Consider the following 17,937-nt stretch of genomic DNA (forward strand, 5'->3'; position numbering starts at 1 on the left):
CTAACTCAATGTCAAGGCCGATTCTACAAGAAGAAGCAAAACTGCCAGGTGAGGCCCACGTTTCTAGAATTATTTATTTATATATTTTCAAATAAACATTGCAAATATATGTCCTATTTTGAAAATTTATATTTTTTTTAAATGTACGCATATATTTGCAACTTTTTATTTGAAAAGTATATAAAAAAATTCCGCTTTCTTACGGTCCATCAATAACTAGGCCAGTCCAAATCCACGTAGAATGGCCCAGAAGATGCACAGATTTCCTTTCCGAAAAGAAAAAAAAGGAAAAAAAAGGGAAAAAAAAAGGGAAGACCGTGTGGAGCCCGCCTCTCAGTCGCGCTCCCTCCCCTTCAACCGCTGACACGTGGGCCCCACGAACCCTCCCCCTTCTTCCCCTCTGTCCCCGTCTTGGAGCCCAAGAAGAAGCGCACACCAGAGCCAAAAGATCCCCAAACCCTCCACTGCCACACCCACATCGCGAGGTAGAAATCGACGAGGAGGCGGCAGCGTAAGAAGCTTCGAGGATGTTCAGGAATCAGTACGACACCGACGTGACGACGTGGAGCCCCCAGGGGCGGCTCTTCCAGGTGGAGTACGCCATGGAGGCCGTCAAGCAGGGCGCCGCCTGTGTTGGCCTCCGATCCCGCACCCACGCCGTCGTCGCCGCTCCCAACAAGGCTGCATCCGAGCTCTCCTCCCACCAGCGTAAGGTCTTCCGCGTCGCCGACCACGCCGGGGTCGCGCTGGCGGGGCTCACCGCCGACGGTCGCGTCCTCTCGCGGTTCCTCCGCAACGAGTGCATCAACCACGCCTTCGTCTACGACGCGCCGCTCCCAGTCTCCAGGCTTGCGCTCCGACTCGCCGACAAGGCGCAGGTCTGTCTCGATGCGGACGCATCTCCCCCCTCTCGTGACCCTCTCTCTTGCGAACCCGCACCAATAGTGAAAAAATTAGAATTTCCATGGTTTGATTCATGGCACTGGTCCGGATCCGGGCTCTAATTTTTAGCGTATTCCTCTGATTTGCAATTACAATTTGGGCACTTAGGATATGCTGGTGATGCGCTTCATCTTTCTTCTGTTGGGATTTATTAGAACTTTACAGCAGTGGAGAGTTTTAGCTGTATGAGAGTACCCTACTGACGATTCCTTGGACCTAACAGTTTTACTGAAAGTCACGGCCCAAAGGTCTGAACTTCTCCCACCCCATCTTCACATGACATACTTAACATCTCATTGTGATCTTAGACAGTTGAAGACGTTGACTAAATATGGTCTTATATGTGTTCAGTACTTCAGGTTGAGAGGTGCTTATATCTAACTGTAGATGTCAACTAGGTGCAGTATTAGACTTTGCAAGTGTTGTTGAATCTGCTCTCTTGGTGTTACTGCCCGCTTTAGAAACACGGACACTAAGTTGAGCTTAGGAGAAGCTTGATGATATGCACATTATGATGTGATTTGATTGAAGAGAAATTGAACTTGATTTCCCTTGCTACCCGTTTTTCTTTTCTTTCCACACTGATTGTTTTAGGCCCATGCAGCAAAATTCAGTCCAGATACAACACAGAAATTGATATATGTTGCAGCAGACTGAGATAGTTACAAGTCAATAGAAAAAAAACACACACACAAGCTAGACACTAGTTACAGTTATTGAAAGATGTTCCATGAAGTAATGATTATTGTTTTGATCTTGTGTCCCATCGAGCAGGAGAGTGAATGGGTTTTATTTGGTTCATTGAAATACACAAGAGCTGTCTTTTTTTGGGTCATCGTTTCATTCTTTTGTTGTCAGTTTGTTGCTACTTAGCAAGAAGTTTGTCTAGGGACTATTGAGTGAATTTTTGCTGCTCCTTGTTCTCAAACTGTGTGTATGGCATAACTTAAGGCTTTACTGTTCTACATATGAGTCGTATCTGTGTAATGATGCCATTAATGTCGTTGCCGCAACCTTTTATAGTGACAAATCACAATTGCACCACAGAATCAGCAATGGGTAGCTATTTATGAGCATGTCCTCTTTTATGTCATATCTTCACTTGTTTTTTTCCCTTACTATCTTTTTTGCACTTATGCACAAGTAATGAACTACACTGAAATTGATTTTTATGGCATGCTTATCTTGCTTGTATTAACCTGTTTAGTGGCATATCGTCACAGTTAATTCATGCTTCTAGTTATTTCCCTTTTCATTATGCTTTTTCTAATATGCTATCTTCTGCCACAACCTTTTATAGTGACAAATCCCAACTGCACCACAGAATCAGCAATTGGGTAGCTATTTATGAGCATGTCCTCTTTTATGTCATATCTTCACTTGTTTTTTCCCAAACTATCTTTTTTGCACCTATGCACAAATAATGAACTACACTGAAATTGATTTTTATGGCATGCTTATCTTGCTTGTATTAACATGTTTAGTGGCATATCTTCGCAGTTAATTCATGCTTCTAGTTATTTCCTTTTTCATTATGCTTTTTCTAATATGCTATCTTCTGCCACGTGCTATTTTTTTATTGTAAAATATGAATAACTTTAGCTTATAAACAGTCTAGCATATATATTTTACTATTATGACTTGTTAACGACTAAAGACTTGTGAGTTGTGAAGGCTGATCTTTTTTTACCTGGTTACTATGTCTATGACCTGGAATTTAGACCACTAGCTAGCAAATTGATTATGATGTTTTCTTTGAAAAATACTACTGTCTCCTTAGGATTTGTAATCTACATCCTTAAGTTTGAACTTAGTACATCAAAATAGTATCTATTTGGAAGTGGGTACTGGTTCTTAAGGGTATATTTGGATCATATGCTAGAGATTTTGTAGGCGTTTGGAATATCCCAACAAAACTAGCTTTCTAAGGATAGCTAGATTTTACGCAAGGAAATCCTGGCGCACAAATGAGAGCCGAGTTGGCTCTCCCTCATTGGCAAAATGGCAAGAATCTCTTGTGGAAGCTAAAGTTGGGTAACTCCTGTGATTCCAGCGTTAACTGCTGCAACAACTAGCACATTCCAAATGACTAGCCAATAAAGCTTGCCATCAAAAGTAAACTAACCAAATAATGAGCAAAGCCAAGCATGTTCTAACTGAAATGGGCTATTTTACCCAGCTGAGCTATATCTCAGCTCAGCAAAAAACCAATATCTGTTTTGACTACTGGCAGGTCAAGCTGTGCCCAGTATCACATCTGCACTTTGTAACGGAATTATTAATGGCAGTTTATTACTATATATATTGTTCACTGTTTTTTCTCATTGTCCAATTTGATTATGATTATATGATCGTACTTGATTAATCACAACTTGATCGTACCATGCTTTTAGTTTGGGCAGTTCATCAAATGGGCACCGCATATCCTTTCCACAGACACATTATTAAGTGTTGGTCGCGTTTGTTGTTGTGATTCTAAATTTCTACTCGTAGACAAACAATCAGCTTAATCAAACAATCACTCAGAATAGTCACTTTTGTTATACATTATAGTTTACATTTATGCTTAGCAGATCAACAAAGTATTGATGTGTAGTTGGGTACAGGTGCTTAAGATATCTGTTTTGACACCCGGAATGTCTAGTTGTGCCCTGCACCGACACTTTGTAACAGAATGCTTAATGTCGGTTCATTACCATATCTATTGCACACTCTGTTGCACATCCTTCACTTGATTTTGATCATACTTGGGTAAACACGTCTTGGATTGTCACTTTGGGGGACAGGTAGTCAGATAAGCTAGTTCTGTCCTTCCCACAGTTGTCCTGTTCAGTTATTTTTCAGTAGTCAAATAATGGGCTGAATCAGATAATCTCTTTCAATATGCATCTTGGTTACATATTTTGTCTTCCATCTTAGGTGGATATGCATTTACCTTCTTAAATGCTATTGCAGGTTTGCACACAGCGGTCATGGAAGAGGCCTTATGGTGTTGGCCTCCTTGTTGCCGGACTGGACGAGTCTGGAGCTCATCTCTACTATAACTGTCCCAGCGGGAACTACTTTGAGTACCAGGCATTCGCTATTGGTTCTCGATCTCAAGCCGCAAAGACTTTCCTTGAGCGCAGATTCAAGGACTACAACGACTACACCCCGGAGCAACTCATCAAGGATGCCCTCTCTGCCATAAAGGAGACTCTGCAAGGCGAGAAGCTGACCGGTTCCAACTGCACTGTGGCCATCGTCGGCAGGAAGGAAGATGGCACCATCGAGCCATTCGAGATGATTGATGCGGAGAGAATCCAAGAAATAATAGACTCCATGGAGGCCGCCGAGGAGGCGCCCGCAGAGCAGAGCTCCGTGCAGGAGGAGGAAAGGGGCTCGGATGCTGCTGCGCCCATGGACATCTAGGCCTGGAATACTCATCGTCTCGACTATCACACCGCGTCCCGAGTTTCCGAAGACTAGACTGTTTTAGAAGTTGTGTTGTGACTCTTGCGCACTCTTTGCTTCCATGCTGCGACTTTGCGATGGTCTCTTGGACGATCAATTACCTGGGTTTGGAGTTGGACCGATTATTTATCATGTGATGCGAACAATATATTTTTGTTTCTGAGACCAGCTTGCCTTTGCGTATCCTTATGTCTGAAATGATTTTGCTCATGGTTTGATCCACGATGCCTAGCGTAGTAAGAATTCCCGTGCTCCATGCAAGCTACAGGCTTGGTTCAGATTTTTTTTTAACTGTTGTGCTGGTGCAGCTGTGCGAGTCCTGTGGTGATTCATTTCGCCTGCTGGGGCAGCCTAGGACGGCATTGCCTCTCGGGAGAGGTGAAGTTAGTCGTCTATGCCAGGCTTGTCAGACGTTACTTTTGGTGCAAATGCTAGGTTCCATTCTATCAATCATCTTCTTATGTTGGATTAGATCAGCTGCAGTACGGTCTAATACGAAGTTAAAGAAGCTTGGGATGAGGTGAGGCACTAGAGGACAACCATGGAAATCCTTGACAGCGGAAGCAGGAGTCCGTATCGAAACTAGAGTACCGAACAATCCTTGCTCCAGCTAGGCGAAGCCAGGGGTTCATAGCCATAACTTTAATAGTTTGTCACAATTTAAATTAGTCAAGTTTGATAATTTTAGATAGACGGCTGTTTGGTTTGTAGCAAGGTTCTGATTTCTGATAGTCGGTGAAGCAGCATATGCAGACATTTTTATGGAAAGAGCCTCTCTTGCCACTTAGGTTAGTAGGCTGCATGTATCAAAGACTTCAAAAAATTGACAAGATACTTTTTGTGCTAGCGTGATCATAATTTTGGTTGCCTAACCTTTGGCAATTTTAGCAAAAAATATGGCAAACATAGGCATGTCAACTAAATAGATCTTACATTCGCTAGAGAAGATTGATACTATAAATATTCTTCTACAATATATAGACATATATACACGCTCATATTATTATATATACGTACCATACAATATCTATTAAGACCGGAGATACGGAGGACAGGGCCCGGTATAGTATGAGCCCAACATCACACCTTCCTCCTCCTGGTCCTGGGTCGTAGCCGTACCGCACGATGCAGGCCGCAACTCCACCGGGACCGTCCGATTTATGTCGAACTAACTGCGGCCATGTGTGCCTCAACTCCACTTGACGGACTCTGACGCCGTGGCCCCACCGCCGCACATGTGGGCCCCGCGCGTCAGTGGCGTCATCCCGTCGCCAGCGCTGGTCATCACCCGTCTCGTTCCCTTCCATCGCATTGGCTGCCTCCTCCCGCAGCCATGGCGGCCTCCTCTCCCGTCCGCCTCCTCGCCGCCGCCTTCACAGCCGCGGGATACCGGCGCGGAGCCTTCCGATGCGTCCCCGTGATCTCCTTCCTATCCTTCCCCCGCTACCCGCACCGCCACCCGTCATTCCGCGGCCGCGCCAATCTCTCCTGCTCCTCCCTCTCGTTCCCCTCCGGCGGCTCCTATTCGCCGCCAAACTCCGTGCCGTTCAACCTCCTGCCGCCCGACTCCGAGCCATTCATCGAGTGGGACCCGCCCCCCCTCGACTCCGCCTCGCCGCTCGGAGGCGGTGGGGCCGGCGAGGGCGCCACGCTGGTGGTGCTGCTCGGCTGGCTCGGCGCGCGTCAGAAGCACCTGCGCCGCTACGCCGAGCTCTACCGCGAGCGCGGGGTCGGCGCGGTGCGGTTCGTGGTGCCCGTGCGCGAGCTCTTCGGGCTCGACCTCGGACGCCGCGTCGATCGCAGGGTCGCCGACCTCGCCGCCGAGATTGCGGCCTGGTGCGACGCCGACCGACGCCGCACGCTCCTCTTCCACACCTTCAGCAACACCGGATGGCTCGCGTACGGAATCGAACCCCCCACTTGTCTCATTCCCTCCCTCGCTTCTCTAATCTCAAGAAGCTCTTCGGTTCTATAATTCAGTTATAGAATTGAAATGTTCAAAAGTGGATAATGAGTTGATAGAGCATTTTAGTGACGTGTGCATGTTTTGCTCGTCCGATTGCACACTTACATGGGGGCTCTAGCATGTGGTGTCACATGTTTTTGCCATGAAACTTTGATTTGGTAAATGAGGTTGGTGGATAGAATGTGCTTGATTGAGGAGGCGTATCTTCACCGAAGATACCACGAGCTAGGATAGGAGCATGTGGTACGGTATGGTACACATTGCTAGTTGGAAAACTAAAAGTGGTTGTGCCAGCACGCTTAGGAGAAACTCTTCTTTGTCTGTATGGTGTATTGTAGAATGGATCTCCTTGTGGTTCTCCATGTCATGGGTTTCCACTTCCAAGCGGTTAAGATGTAGGATAAATGGACAGAGTGAGCAGAAAGGATTGAGTTCGGGTAATTGTTTGAAGAACTGACCAGATAAGCCATTGGTGGTTAAGTATGTTGAATAAAGAGCACGAATAAATCATGGTATGTGCTGATGCACTGGTGAAGCTCATTGCCACTTTGTACACAATTTCCATTTGGTGATCTGTTATGTAGCAGCTGTGTTATGGACTTATGGTCATTGTTTTTCATTTTCAAAAAAACTTTTGGTCATTAACCTGTGGTGCTGAACTACAATCATGGTTGATTCAGTTGTCTTTGTCATTGGAGTTCATTATTTGGTATCTCGTTAATATAGCTTAATTTGGGATAGTTCAGGTGAAAAAACTGTGTGTAGTTAAGGATGTTTTTACATTCCTTTCTTACTTGAAATCATAGTAGAGAGAACTTATTTAATTCTGCAATATCTTTTATCTGACGTTCATACCTTTGACTTCACTATGCATATAAACCCTTGCTTTTTTACTTTCTTTCCAGCTATGGTGCTGTACTGGAGAATCTACAATCAAGAGCTGATATAGCAGACAGAATAAGAGGATGTATTGTTGACTCTGCACCAGTTCTAGAGATAAGACCAGAGGTTTGTGTTCCTGGCCTTTATTCTTACTGAATCAGGCATAAATTTGTAATAAGCTTTTAACTGCTTGCAGTAAATGTTCCAAGGTCCTCCTTACATTTAGCATGTGGAGATTTTTTATCTGGGTTATTGTTGTGTCCTAAACTATCGTTGTTAGAATACTGGTTTGTACATAGTCTTCCATGCAATTAAGCTTGTTTATTTGGAAGTTCTCAATTATAAGCAAAACTCAGGTCTGGGCGGCTGGGTTCTCTGCTGCAATGTTGAAGAAAAGTAGTTCCATGACAGGATCCTCAGCTGAATCTCTTGATGGACCTATTTTGAATGACACCTTGAACAGTGTTAGCTATAATATGATGCGACCATCATGGGGTGAATGTTTTCTTTTGTCAACTCTCCAGAAATTTTTTGAGATTATTCTTCACGTACCTGACGTAAACCAGTAAGTCCATTTACTTCTGTTGATCATAGCTCTGGTTAAGTGGCATGGACAGCTCATATATTTCATATTTGTGCCAACCAAAATTCATCAAGGCGTGTCCATTAAAATTGACATGGCTATTTTGTTGATATTATGTTATGCACCTTTAAGTACTACTTCATTGATAGTGCTATTTAAAATCCATAAAGAAAATGCAGTAGTATGTTCAATGTAACAGAGTACAACTAAATGAGTGCCTCTTAATCTCTTATCGAGTATTTATTCATGCATGCTGAAACTTAGGTTATCTGAATGGCGAGATGCTTAGCTGCAATATTAGACTTAGCCCATAGAACCCAGATTCTACTTTCAGTTCTATTTCCTTTTCGATTTGATCAAATTTAACTTGTATCTCGTCACATGTGTAAAATTGACTAACTGAGTAATTATGAGCTTTTGACTAAGTAAACTACGATGGCTCACCATACTGAGGGATCTTTGTTATCTGATATGTTTTATCACTTGCTGATCATATTCAGGAGACTGTGCAAGGTTCTCTCGATTCTTTCAGATAAGCAGCCTTCTTGCCCCCAGTTCTACCTGTACAGCTCAGCTGATCGAGTGATACCAGCTGATTGTGTAGAGAGCTTCATCGACTTGCAGAAATCGCTAGGTCGGAGCGTATTTGCCCACAATTTTGTCTCGTCGCCCCACGTGGACCACTACAGGAGCTTCCCCCATGTCTACTCAGCCAAGATTGATGAGTTTCTGAAGATTTGCTCCACAGCTAGAGTATCATGTCCAGTCTCCGGCTAACAGGCCTGGTGAACAACTTTCTGAATTTGTATTATTAGCTGTAACCACTGTTATATTACCGCGAGTGGTAGAGCTCATGATCAGATGGTGGAAAGTTTAAGATGACGCGGTTAGCTGTGAGGGTTGAGCTTTAAGAAACTGAATGTTGTTGGTGGGGATGGACTTTTTTAAGATACTTATATTCATCAAATAGTTTCATTCTGCTTCCTGAAGCCTGAAGGTTGCGCTCATTGAAAAGCATAGGTGCGAGTCAGACTTTTCAATGTAAGAAGGATATTTCTTTTCCCCTCTGATGGTAGGCTCCTAAAGAGGAGGTGTATTGTATCTTAATCGAATGTCATTGTATCATCTAAGTTACTTGGAGTTTCATAGTGCCCGTAAGTTTAGCTTAGGGTCTGTTTATTTGGGTTTTTTTGAAAAGCTGTACTTTTGGTTTATTTAAAAAGTTGCTTTTAAAAATAGGATGTTGACTTCTGCAATAATTTTTTAGCTTTTCAACATATAGCTTCTCAGAAAAACGTTTTTCAACTTTAGTTTATTTTTCTCAAAAATCAAGCTTCTGGTTTTTTTAAAAGCCACTTTTTTAAAATTCTGTTTGTTCTGTCTTCTTGATTCTGGCCTGTGATGGCACCAGAAGCAAAACTAGAAACAGAAAACTAATAGTATCTAAATCTTGTTGTTTGTCATCAATATGTGTCTGAGTGATGACCATGGCTTAATTTTGCAGCAAGCATGAGCTTCATCTTGTAGCGTTTTGTCTGTTGATTGACAAAACGGAGGTTGGCTCTGTATATTTAGTTGTAGTTGATTTGGATAATTTTTAACATCTATTCGAGTTGATCAAACGATCACTATGTAAAGTTAGATGACGTTTTTTTTCAAATTGATCAAACGATCACTATGTAAAGTTAGATGACGTTTTTTTTCAAAATATATTTAATTTTCTATTATTTGCTTTTCATACATAGTCGTTCAATATTTACATTCTATACATTTAAAAAATATATTTTTATTATTTATCTTCTATATTTTTTAAATTGTTATATACTATATTGTTTCCACGTTTTGTCTCTGTAACCATCCACCGCAACCTAACACAAGGTTGTCGCCGCTTGCAGGTCAAACGGAGACCGGGGGCGCGGCAGTATAACTGGGGCTGCACCAAGCGCGCCAGGCGCGAACCAACCCCCCCCCCCCCCCCTCCTGCCGTGCGTATACCATGGCCATGGAAGGGTCAGGAAGTGGAGGAGAAGCCGACGCGGCCGTGGGCACAGTTGCCGCCGCGGACACCGTCGTCGTCTCGGGCTCAGGCGACGACGGGAAGAAAATCCAGGGGAGGAGTCCGGCCGTTGTTTCAGGGTCCTACGCGGCCGTCGTCATCGGCGGCACCTTTGACAGGCTGCACCAGGGCCACCATCTCTTCTTGAAGGTACGGCTGGACCCTCGTCTTGTCTTCCTCTGCTCTGCCTGCCTCTCGTGTTACTTTCGCCATCCATCCATGCGGTAATTAGCTATGCTCCATGGATACTGCATCAGTTCCTAGGCTTTTCGGGATCTGTTCTAGTAATCCTACACTTGGCTTCCTTTCTTTCTGCGTCACCTAAACTTCAGGAGTTGTTTAATTCATGCTTGCTTCTGATGATTGGTTTTTGGTGTCACATGTCATTTTCTCTGCCCCGTTGTTTCTTGTTCTTGCCTGTGGTGAACTTGAACCTTAATGGAAGAACACATTTCACTTGGTTTCAAAAGGAATAAAATTCATTTTCTTGCCAAACGTGACAGGCAGCGGCGGAGTTCGCGAGGGACAGGATTGTGATCGGCATCTGCGACGGCCCGATGCTCGCCAAGAAACAGGTTAGCTTTTGCTTCAACCTATCGCCTCCTAGTTTTGATCGGACTGCTAAACGGTTAAGTGATGCTATGATCACAGTATTGCTAGCATTAGTCGATGCATCATTTGGGAGCTTTTTTTTTTTACAATCAAGGACACAGTGTTTGGTAGTAAGTCTTGCTTCTATTCCAAGGGCACTGGATGCTGAGAGCCGCACTTGCTTCTACTCTAATAAACCTTGACCATGTTGTTCCTGCAGCAGCTGATGCCAGATCAGCATCAACTTTAAAGTGTGAGACGTGAGACGTGAGACGTCTCAACTCTCAACTCATACCAACTGTTTCACATAGTCACATACATCTATGCATCGTTCCAAATTACGGGTGCACTTGACACAATACATTTACCCTTAGGCATGAACTCTGTCCGTTCATCGGGCGCGGTTCATCGAATATTAGGTAGTTCTTGCCTTCTTGGTGTATAATATAATCGCCATTCTTTCTTTGTCAAAAAGAGGGAAGAAAATAAGAGAAAAGGTCTTTTGGGCAATGCCATGTGATTATTGAATGCAAAAGTATTGCTATTGTAACACACTAGATGACATGCACAATGCATTTTGCCGGAAAGACCAATGGAGTATAGAGCTGAAGGTAGGTTGGCCAGTACTCCAGTGCAATGAGACAGAGACACCACAGGAATAGGTCGATATCAAACACTTAACCATGTCATTATCAAATAAAGACCCAAATCAATGTGTAGGTGAGCAATTCTATTGATTACAGTTATACAAGTTCATTGAATGTGGACAGGTTTCGGATTTTATGACTACCTTGCACATATTTTGTAGGGGTTTGATCACTTAATTGAACGACATATTCCCTTCAAACCATGCATGTGAGCTGCATGTGGTCATGGCAAGTAGCTTAAGAATCTAAACTTTTGTAATGAGTACAGAAATCTGATGGGCATCAGGCCCGTACCGATGGCATGTGCAGGGTGTGCCCCTACACGTGACATGGCCCCTATTTTTTTTTAAACACTAGTAATTAGTAGTACTAATAAAAAATTAATAGCACAAATAAAAGATTAAGCAATAAATAAAGGAAAGCGTTGACTACTTCGAGGAAACCTGCTGACCTACACTCGCACGTCTCTCCTTCCTACTCTCTATTCAAAAATAATAGGCGTATTTTATTTTAAAAAATCAAACTTTATATACTTTAACTAATATTGAACCATATTATAAGAATATCTAATATATAAAAATTATATAACTAGGTTCACAATTCAAATTAGTTTCACACTATATAGGTTTTATAGCTATAAATGATATATTTTGTGAGAAACCTTAGTTAAATTCTAACTTTGAAAACCAAATAAAAAAATGCACCTACTATTTCTGAACGAAGAGAGTGGAAATTTTCCCGAGCAGGCACGTCCTAAGTTTTAGCATATAAATTATAGCAAAATTCACTCTAATTTACTTTTTTTAATTAATTAAACCACATAAAATCAAGGAAATAAGTATATGAATATATAAACTTGTATGTATATATTCATATATATTATTTTGGCTAAATATTCCAAAGTGAACTAGATTAAATTTTAAACTTTTTCATGCATTAATTAATTCATAAGTATTTGGTTTATTTATTATTATGGTTCTTTGAGTGGATATTTGAATTTGAATATCTCTCAAAGTCATATCTATTCTTAGATTCTTTTCAGCTAAAATCTAATTTGAATTCAAATCTAATTTAGATTCAAATTATCTTTAAATTCTCAGAGCTTTACTCCCTTTTCATAATTCAAATATACTCGTTTGAATTAATGCCAAGTCCAAAGTCAAATCCAAACTCAAAATACTCCATTTGAATTCAGCCCAGCCAGCCTACTACCCTCCCTCCCCCACGCTCTCCCTCACCACTCGGGCTGACGTGCAAGTCTAACCTAGCATCGCGCTCGCGCAACCCGACCGACGCTCTCGCCCGCGCTCACATGCGCACGTGCGGCTGCCCACACGTCGCCCATCCATCGGTCCGCTCACTCTCACCCGCCTATCGCGTGGTCCGTAGTCGATGCGCTCATCTCTCACCTCTAACTCATTGTGCCACGACATCCCACCACCGTGACGGTCGCCGCCTTCCCACCTTCAATGCACCATGACCCCCTCCTCCTCCTCCTCCTCCCCCCCCCTCTCTCTCTCTCTCTCTCTCTCTCTCTCTCTCTCTCTCTCTCTCTCTCTCTCTCAGCTCTCACAGCACGCCACCCGAGCGTCTACCATCGTGCGACTTCTACGATCGTGCACGCGCATGGCCGGTGCAGAGAGGCCATGCCACGTGAAATAAGGTGGGCGATGCCATGCCACCTTGCCGTCGCGTTGCTCGTTGAGGACAGCACGAAGTCACAAGTCTCGCACTGCCAGCCACGATGCTATAAAAGGCACGGCCCTGGCCTCTCCTTTCCCCCTTTCCTCATCGTTGTCGCAGCCCAAAATTCTTCACCGCCACTACAATCCACCACCACCGCCGCCGAATCCATCGCCTCCCCTTCCCCGTGAGGAGACGAAGAGCAAGGGGAGCACGCCGTCGACCCGGTGCCACCCCTGCCTCACCCAGAAGCTGGATCGGAGCACGCACGCACCAAAGACGTGCAGACATCGCCATCGATGAAGCATCACCGCCGGGTCGGTTGTGTCCTCTCCCTCTCCATTTTCGATCTCGGTGAGCTTCCCCTCGCCCTCCTCTTTCAATTGTGTGCGTCGTTTCTCCTTTGGCCCGACACAGGCGCACCCCTCCACGGTGACCGAGCACCGCCGTACCTCACCTGCACGCCGCCGATCGGGCCACAACCTGGCCATCAGCCTTTGAACCCCCTGGCTGAACCCCCCGCATCACGCCGCACCCGTAGGCACCCTTAGCCGACTGAATCCCCCCTCCCTCCTCTTTTCCGCCGACAACCGAGCCTCTACCACCCTAGTTTCGCTCCGGCCGCCATTTGACGCCGCTCTAGCCGCTGCTTGCCGTCAATAAGCCCTCAAATGAATCGCACGTAGAGGTTTGATGACCATTTCTCTTGTGAATCACCGACAGGAGCACGAGTCCGGCAATCTCTCTGGCGCGGCTACACCGCAATTTTTTGCCGTCATTCCCCCTTCGTCGCTTCGCTCTGCTGACACGCCCTCGTACACGCACACGTAGTTGGGCCCTCGACCAGCCATTGGCTCGACCTGCTAGTGGGTCGGCCTTCATGCGTGGCCCAGTGGCCAAGGCCATCCCACCTTGGGTTGGCCTCCCTCGCTCGGCCCAACCATCACTGGCCCGCGGCGATGACTGATGGGCCGACCAAGTGGGCTCGGCCTAATACTGTGCAGTCTAAGCCTAGGCCCAAGCTCGAGTCCATCTCGGCCCGATATGGTACCACACAATGGGTCCCATAGGTTACTGTTTAGTGGGCCCCACCCGTGGGTCCTGCTCATGAATAGTGTCATTTCATATTTCCTCGATTTATTTTTAGATTAAATCGCCCGGAGTCATAACTTCTCCGTTCTGGCTCCGATGTCGGTGATTCTTTAGCCGAAATTCATCTAAATTCGAGATCTACCTTTGTATCATAGTATGATTTTCATTAGGGCTCATTTGGCTTTCCATTTGATGTTAGTTGATTCTTCTCTAGCATAGATCGTTATTAATCGTAGTCACGTTTGCAGAACCGGAAGACTTTGCGGAGAACCCGGAGGATCCTGACTTCGACCAAAGCTTAGAGGAAGGCTTCGGAGATGGCAAGTCCTATCTCCTTGATCATATTGAACCTATGCTTTTCAAATAATCTACACGATTAACTTAAAATTGAACTTATTATCACATGTGCTATATATTGTGCTATTTAAATTGCTTATAGTAGTTAGTCTTATCAAACAATTATCATACCTTAAATATCATAATCTAGAATACATATCACCATAAGATTATTTGTCGTTATCTATATTAACGTCAGACAACGCCTTGATATATAGCATGCTTAGGATGGAATGCATCTCTTCGGAGATGTTGCTAGTGGAATATATCTCTTCGGAGATGTCACTTCACTATTTATCAAATTAGCTCATATACCATAAATCTTTAATGGTTGTGAAATCGTTGATGTCATGTGAAATATGGCGGGTCGTGTGTAAAACAAGTGAAAACTATTTTGGCAAAGGCGAATAGAGTAGTCCTCTAGTCAAGGATGCTCTTTGGGGTTTGAGTTATCTCTGTGGTATTCATTGCTAGAAGATACATGCATCGACCGTATAAGCACCGAATCTTGCGTCGTCATGCTAAGCCACCCTAGTGCAATCATGTGTTCTGTATGGGCATGACTTAACTTTTCTACCAGACTACCACCGGACCAAGTTGGATATCATACTAGGAGGCTGAGAGCAACAAGAAATCAAGTGACTATTTGTTCCTCTGTTTGAATGTTCCTGGTCGGTAATAGCTTAAAAAGGGAACCGTCATTTAGTACAAGACCTCTAGTACTTAGTGCAAGACCTCTAGTATTTAGGGTGTCTCGTAGAAAATCCTAATAAGGAAAGGTTATTGAAGTGTCTCGGTATGATTCGCTCCTCTGCTTGCAACAATTGGAGATTGAATATATCGTGTGGTTACAATGTATAACCTCTACAGAGTATAAATCTATTCGAATAGTCGTGTCCACGGTCATAGACATACGAAAGTATGATCACGCTTGATTAGACTCAGAGGTGTGTGTGTTTTGATGAGCGAGTGTGTGGACTAAATATCCGTGTGATGAGGTTGATGGCTTATTCCGCCAGAAGTTGGTACTAGAGGTACATCAGATATAATGATAGGGACTGTGAAGCGAGGTGTAGCCCTTCTAAGGACTGAAAACCCAATATATAACTTGTTACCTTGTTCGCTGGTTCAAACTGTTTTAAACATTATCAGTAGATAATACAACTAAATACCTGAATAAAACCGCTTTATAATTAAAACTAAATCGTAAAACCTTGTTCTTGATTCATCCCTTATGCATCTATAAGCACCTTGAAGTAGTATATGACTTGCTAAGTATCCTTCGTACTCACTCTTATTATCATTCAGATGAAGAAGCAGATGCCGACTACGTCGGAGAAGAATGCGCGGATGAAGAGTAGAGTTAGTAGTCACATTCGCATTTTAGCTGCCTGTGGCTTTAGGGTAGTTGTTTCAGTTGTGTTTTGATGGCCGTTAGGCTAGGTCTGCAATATACAATATGGTTTGTAGATCCTTTTGTACTCTATAACCTCAATACTTTATGTACGAAGTTTAACTGTGATGCTATAATTGTTGTAATATACGTATTAGTTACTTATCCAAAGACTGATACAAAAGGCATAGGAGATCCCGAGAAAATGATCTTACACTACCTTTCATCTTCACAATCGCAGCAACGACACAACAATAAATAACTAACTTTCTCTTTGAAATTAACTCCCATCTTAATTCCCCTCTCCATAGCTAATAGATTAGCCAATTCTTAAATAAATATGTTGGCAATTAATAGGAGTGATGCCTCCAACCTCAATCTCTCATCTATTTTTTATCGGGTGTTTTCCTTCGCATATCTCATGCATGATTCTCCATTGTTGTGCATCGGCGTCGATTGGAGACTTGGAGTTGGTCAATTCGAGATTGGAGAGTGGGACGCTACCCCATTTCATAGCCGAGCATAGCAACCAGAAGCACATGTGTCACTGCCCCATGTTTCTATGACACAAGAAAGACTCACTAGATTGTCTACAATAACTCTGGAAAATAATATTTTGTAAAAGATTATATATGAAGATCTATTGAAGATTTTATATCAAGTAACACTAGAATAATATCACGTTTTATCTAAAAGATGGATTATTTGTTAAGACTAGAGTTCTAAGATATGCTCTTTTTTGGGCGAGATGTAATCCTAGAAAAAGCTATCTTACCAACGTAATAAATTAATAAATAAATTTTAAAAGTACCTTTCTTTATACTCTCTTCCGAGAGATGGTATCTTTCCTTATAGGTAGGGCCTAATTTTAAATTTTGCACTGGGCCCTCAATTTCTCATGTATGGCTCTGATGGGCATCTTTGGCTTTGACTGTTTTTCCTTGCAGTATGCTTACCTGATACAGCCAATCGAGAAGCGAATGGAAAATGTCGAGGACTATATTAAGGTATCCACCCAATCTGATAGATGATTCTTATGTTGGTTGGTTGGAAGTTTCTCTGATTATTTGTAGATCAGTAGACATTTCCTGAAGCTGCAAATATCATAGCCCAAACACAAACGTTTTCGTTGTTAGCAGATAAAGTCTGTTAGACTTTACATGAATACACAAGGATTCATGCACATATGCCCAAATACGAAATCTTTCGGCACTTGGCACCGCAAGGCGATAATTGCTTGTATACACTCTTTCAACCTGCTGTAGTCCATCAAGCCTGATCTTGAGGTTCATGTCGAGCCGATCGTGGACCCTTACGGCCCCTCCATAGTTGACGAAGCTCTTGAGGCCATCATTGTCAGGTAAGTAGGTTTCTCTGCTATACAGTACTCTGATAGGCTATCTGGTTATCTCTAAAATGCTCTAATATGCCTTGACCAAAGCTTTCGTACAACTGATCTAAGCTAATGGTGCTTGCATGCAATTTATTGGAGCAGCAAGGAGACATTACCGGGAGGGCTGGCTGTCAACAGGAAGAGAGCAGAGAGAGGCCTCACACAACTACAGGTTTGGTTGCAGCTACGATTTTCTTTTTTCTTGTTGAATTTCACAGATTATCAATTTTAGGCAAGAGCTGAACACACGAGCTTGCTCAGCATGGGTCTTGGACCATATCTTTTCTTACAGATTGAGGTGGTAGAACTGGTACCAGAGGAATCTACAGGGAATAAGATAAGTTCCACAGCATTCAGAAAGATGGAAGCCGAGAGGGAATTGCAGCAGCAAGAGACACAGCAACAAGCAGTCCAACTGGAGTGCAGAACGTAGTCATTCCTCATCGATATGGGCATTCAGAGTTAACCAGGCAGAATAATGCACTTCAAAGTGTGAATTGTATTCCTTTTCTCTTTTATTATCTCTACAATGTCTAGATTGTTTTCCTACTTCACATACAAAGGGACATCAAAAAGAGCATTGCTGCCACTCTTGTAAATTCGATACAAAAACATAATCTGCTTTGAAGATTTACACCCAAAAAACAATACAAGGATGAGTCTGATTGTCCAAAAAGGATTAAAATAGGTGACAACTCCCTGAATGACTGCAGGAAGTAAGACACTGCTGCCAACAATCCCAATTCTCAATCCAAAGTGCATCTTCTGCATTCTCTATCAAATGATAACGTTGGTAAGAGGGCACAGGGCAGGGCAGATCAGGATTCTCTGGCTTCACCCCAATGAAATTACACTGCATGATTACACTCTAAAAGCTATACAATCTATGGTCCATGTCCAAGATTGAATCGTAACTTCCC

At 43.3% G+C, this 17,937-nt stretch overlaps 2 protein-coding genes across 3 annotated transcripts; both read left to right on the plus strand.

Moving 5' to 3' along the window:
* The first annotated feature begins 388 nt into the window (after positions 1-388).
* LOC133918316 (proteasome subunit alpha type-1-like) lies at positions 389-4,563 on the plus strand. The gene is made up of 2 exons (XM_062362147.1): positions 389-878; positions 3,898-4,563. Exons 1-2 carry the CDS (start codon positions 528-530, stop codon positions 4,351-4,353), a joined length of 807 nt encoding a protein of 268 aa, XP_062218131.1. The 5' UTR covers positions 389-527; the 3' UTR covers positions 4,354-4,563.
* Positions 4,564-5,673: 1,110 nt separating this feature from the next.
* LOC133918317 (phosphopantetheine adenylyltransferase 2-like) lies at positions 5,674-17,595 on the plus strand. 2 transcript variants are annotated; one of them, XM_062362149.1, is made up of 7 exons: positions 8,606-8,867; positions 9,722-10,032; positions 10,386-10,457; positions 16,572-16,631; positions 16,890-16,984; positions 17,120-17,189; positions 17,310-17,595. In XM_062362149.1, the coding sequence occupies exons 2-7, from the start codon at positions 9,823-9,825 to the stop codon at positions 17,448-17,450; spliced, it is 648 nt and encodes a 215-aa protein (XP_062218133.1). In that variant the 5' UTR covers positions 8,606-8,867; positions 9,722-9,822; the 3' UTR covers positions 17,451-17,595. The 2 variants fall into 2 exon arrangements, with proteins under 2 accessions (XP_062218132.1, XP_062218133.1); XM_062362148.1 differs by lacking the exons at positions 10,386-10,457; positions 16,572-16,631; positions 16,890-16,984; positions 17,120-17,189; positions 17,310-17,595 and adding exons at positions 5,674-6,294; positions 7,267-7,369; positions 7,600-7,808 and having other exon boundaries at positions 8,327-8,611; positions 9,722-9,864.
* The last annotated feature ends 342 nt before the right edge of the window (positions 17,596-17,937 follow it).

This window comes from Phragmites australis, chromosome 5 (assembly GCF_958298935.1).
Source record: "Phragmites australis chromosome 5, lpPhrAust1.1, whole genome shotgun sequence".
NCBI lineage: Eukaryota > Viridiplantae > Streptophyta > Magnoliopsida > Poales > Poaceae > Phragmites > Phragmites australis.

Bases quoted from the DNA above. Each gene is read 5' to 3' on its own strand.
- LOC133918316 (XM_062362147.1), top strand. From the start codon at position 528: ATGTTCAGGAATCAGTACGACACCGACGTGACGACGTGGAGCCCCCAG. The intron at 879-3,897 runs GTCTGTCTCGAT...ATGCTATTGCAG, and splicing joins GACTCGCCGACAAGGCGCAG to GTTTGCACACAGCGGTCATG.
- LOC133918317 (XM_062362148.1), top strand. From the start codon at position 5,729: ATGGCGGCCTCCTCTCCCGTCCGCCTCCTCGCCGCCGCCTTCACAGCC. The intron at 7,370-7,599 runs GTTTGTGTTCCT...AGCAAAACTCAG, and splicing joins TTCTAGAGATAAGACCAGAG to GTCTGGGCGGCTGGGTTCTC. The intron at 7,809-8,326 runs GTAAGTCCATTT...GATCATATTCAG, and splicing joins CACGTACCTGACGTAAACCA to GAGACTGTGCAAGGTTCTCT.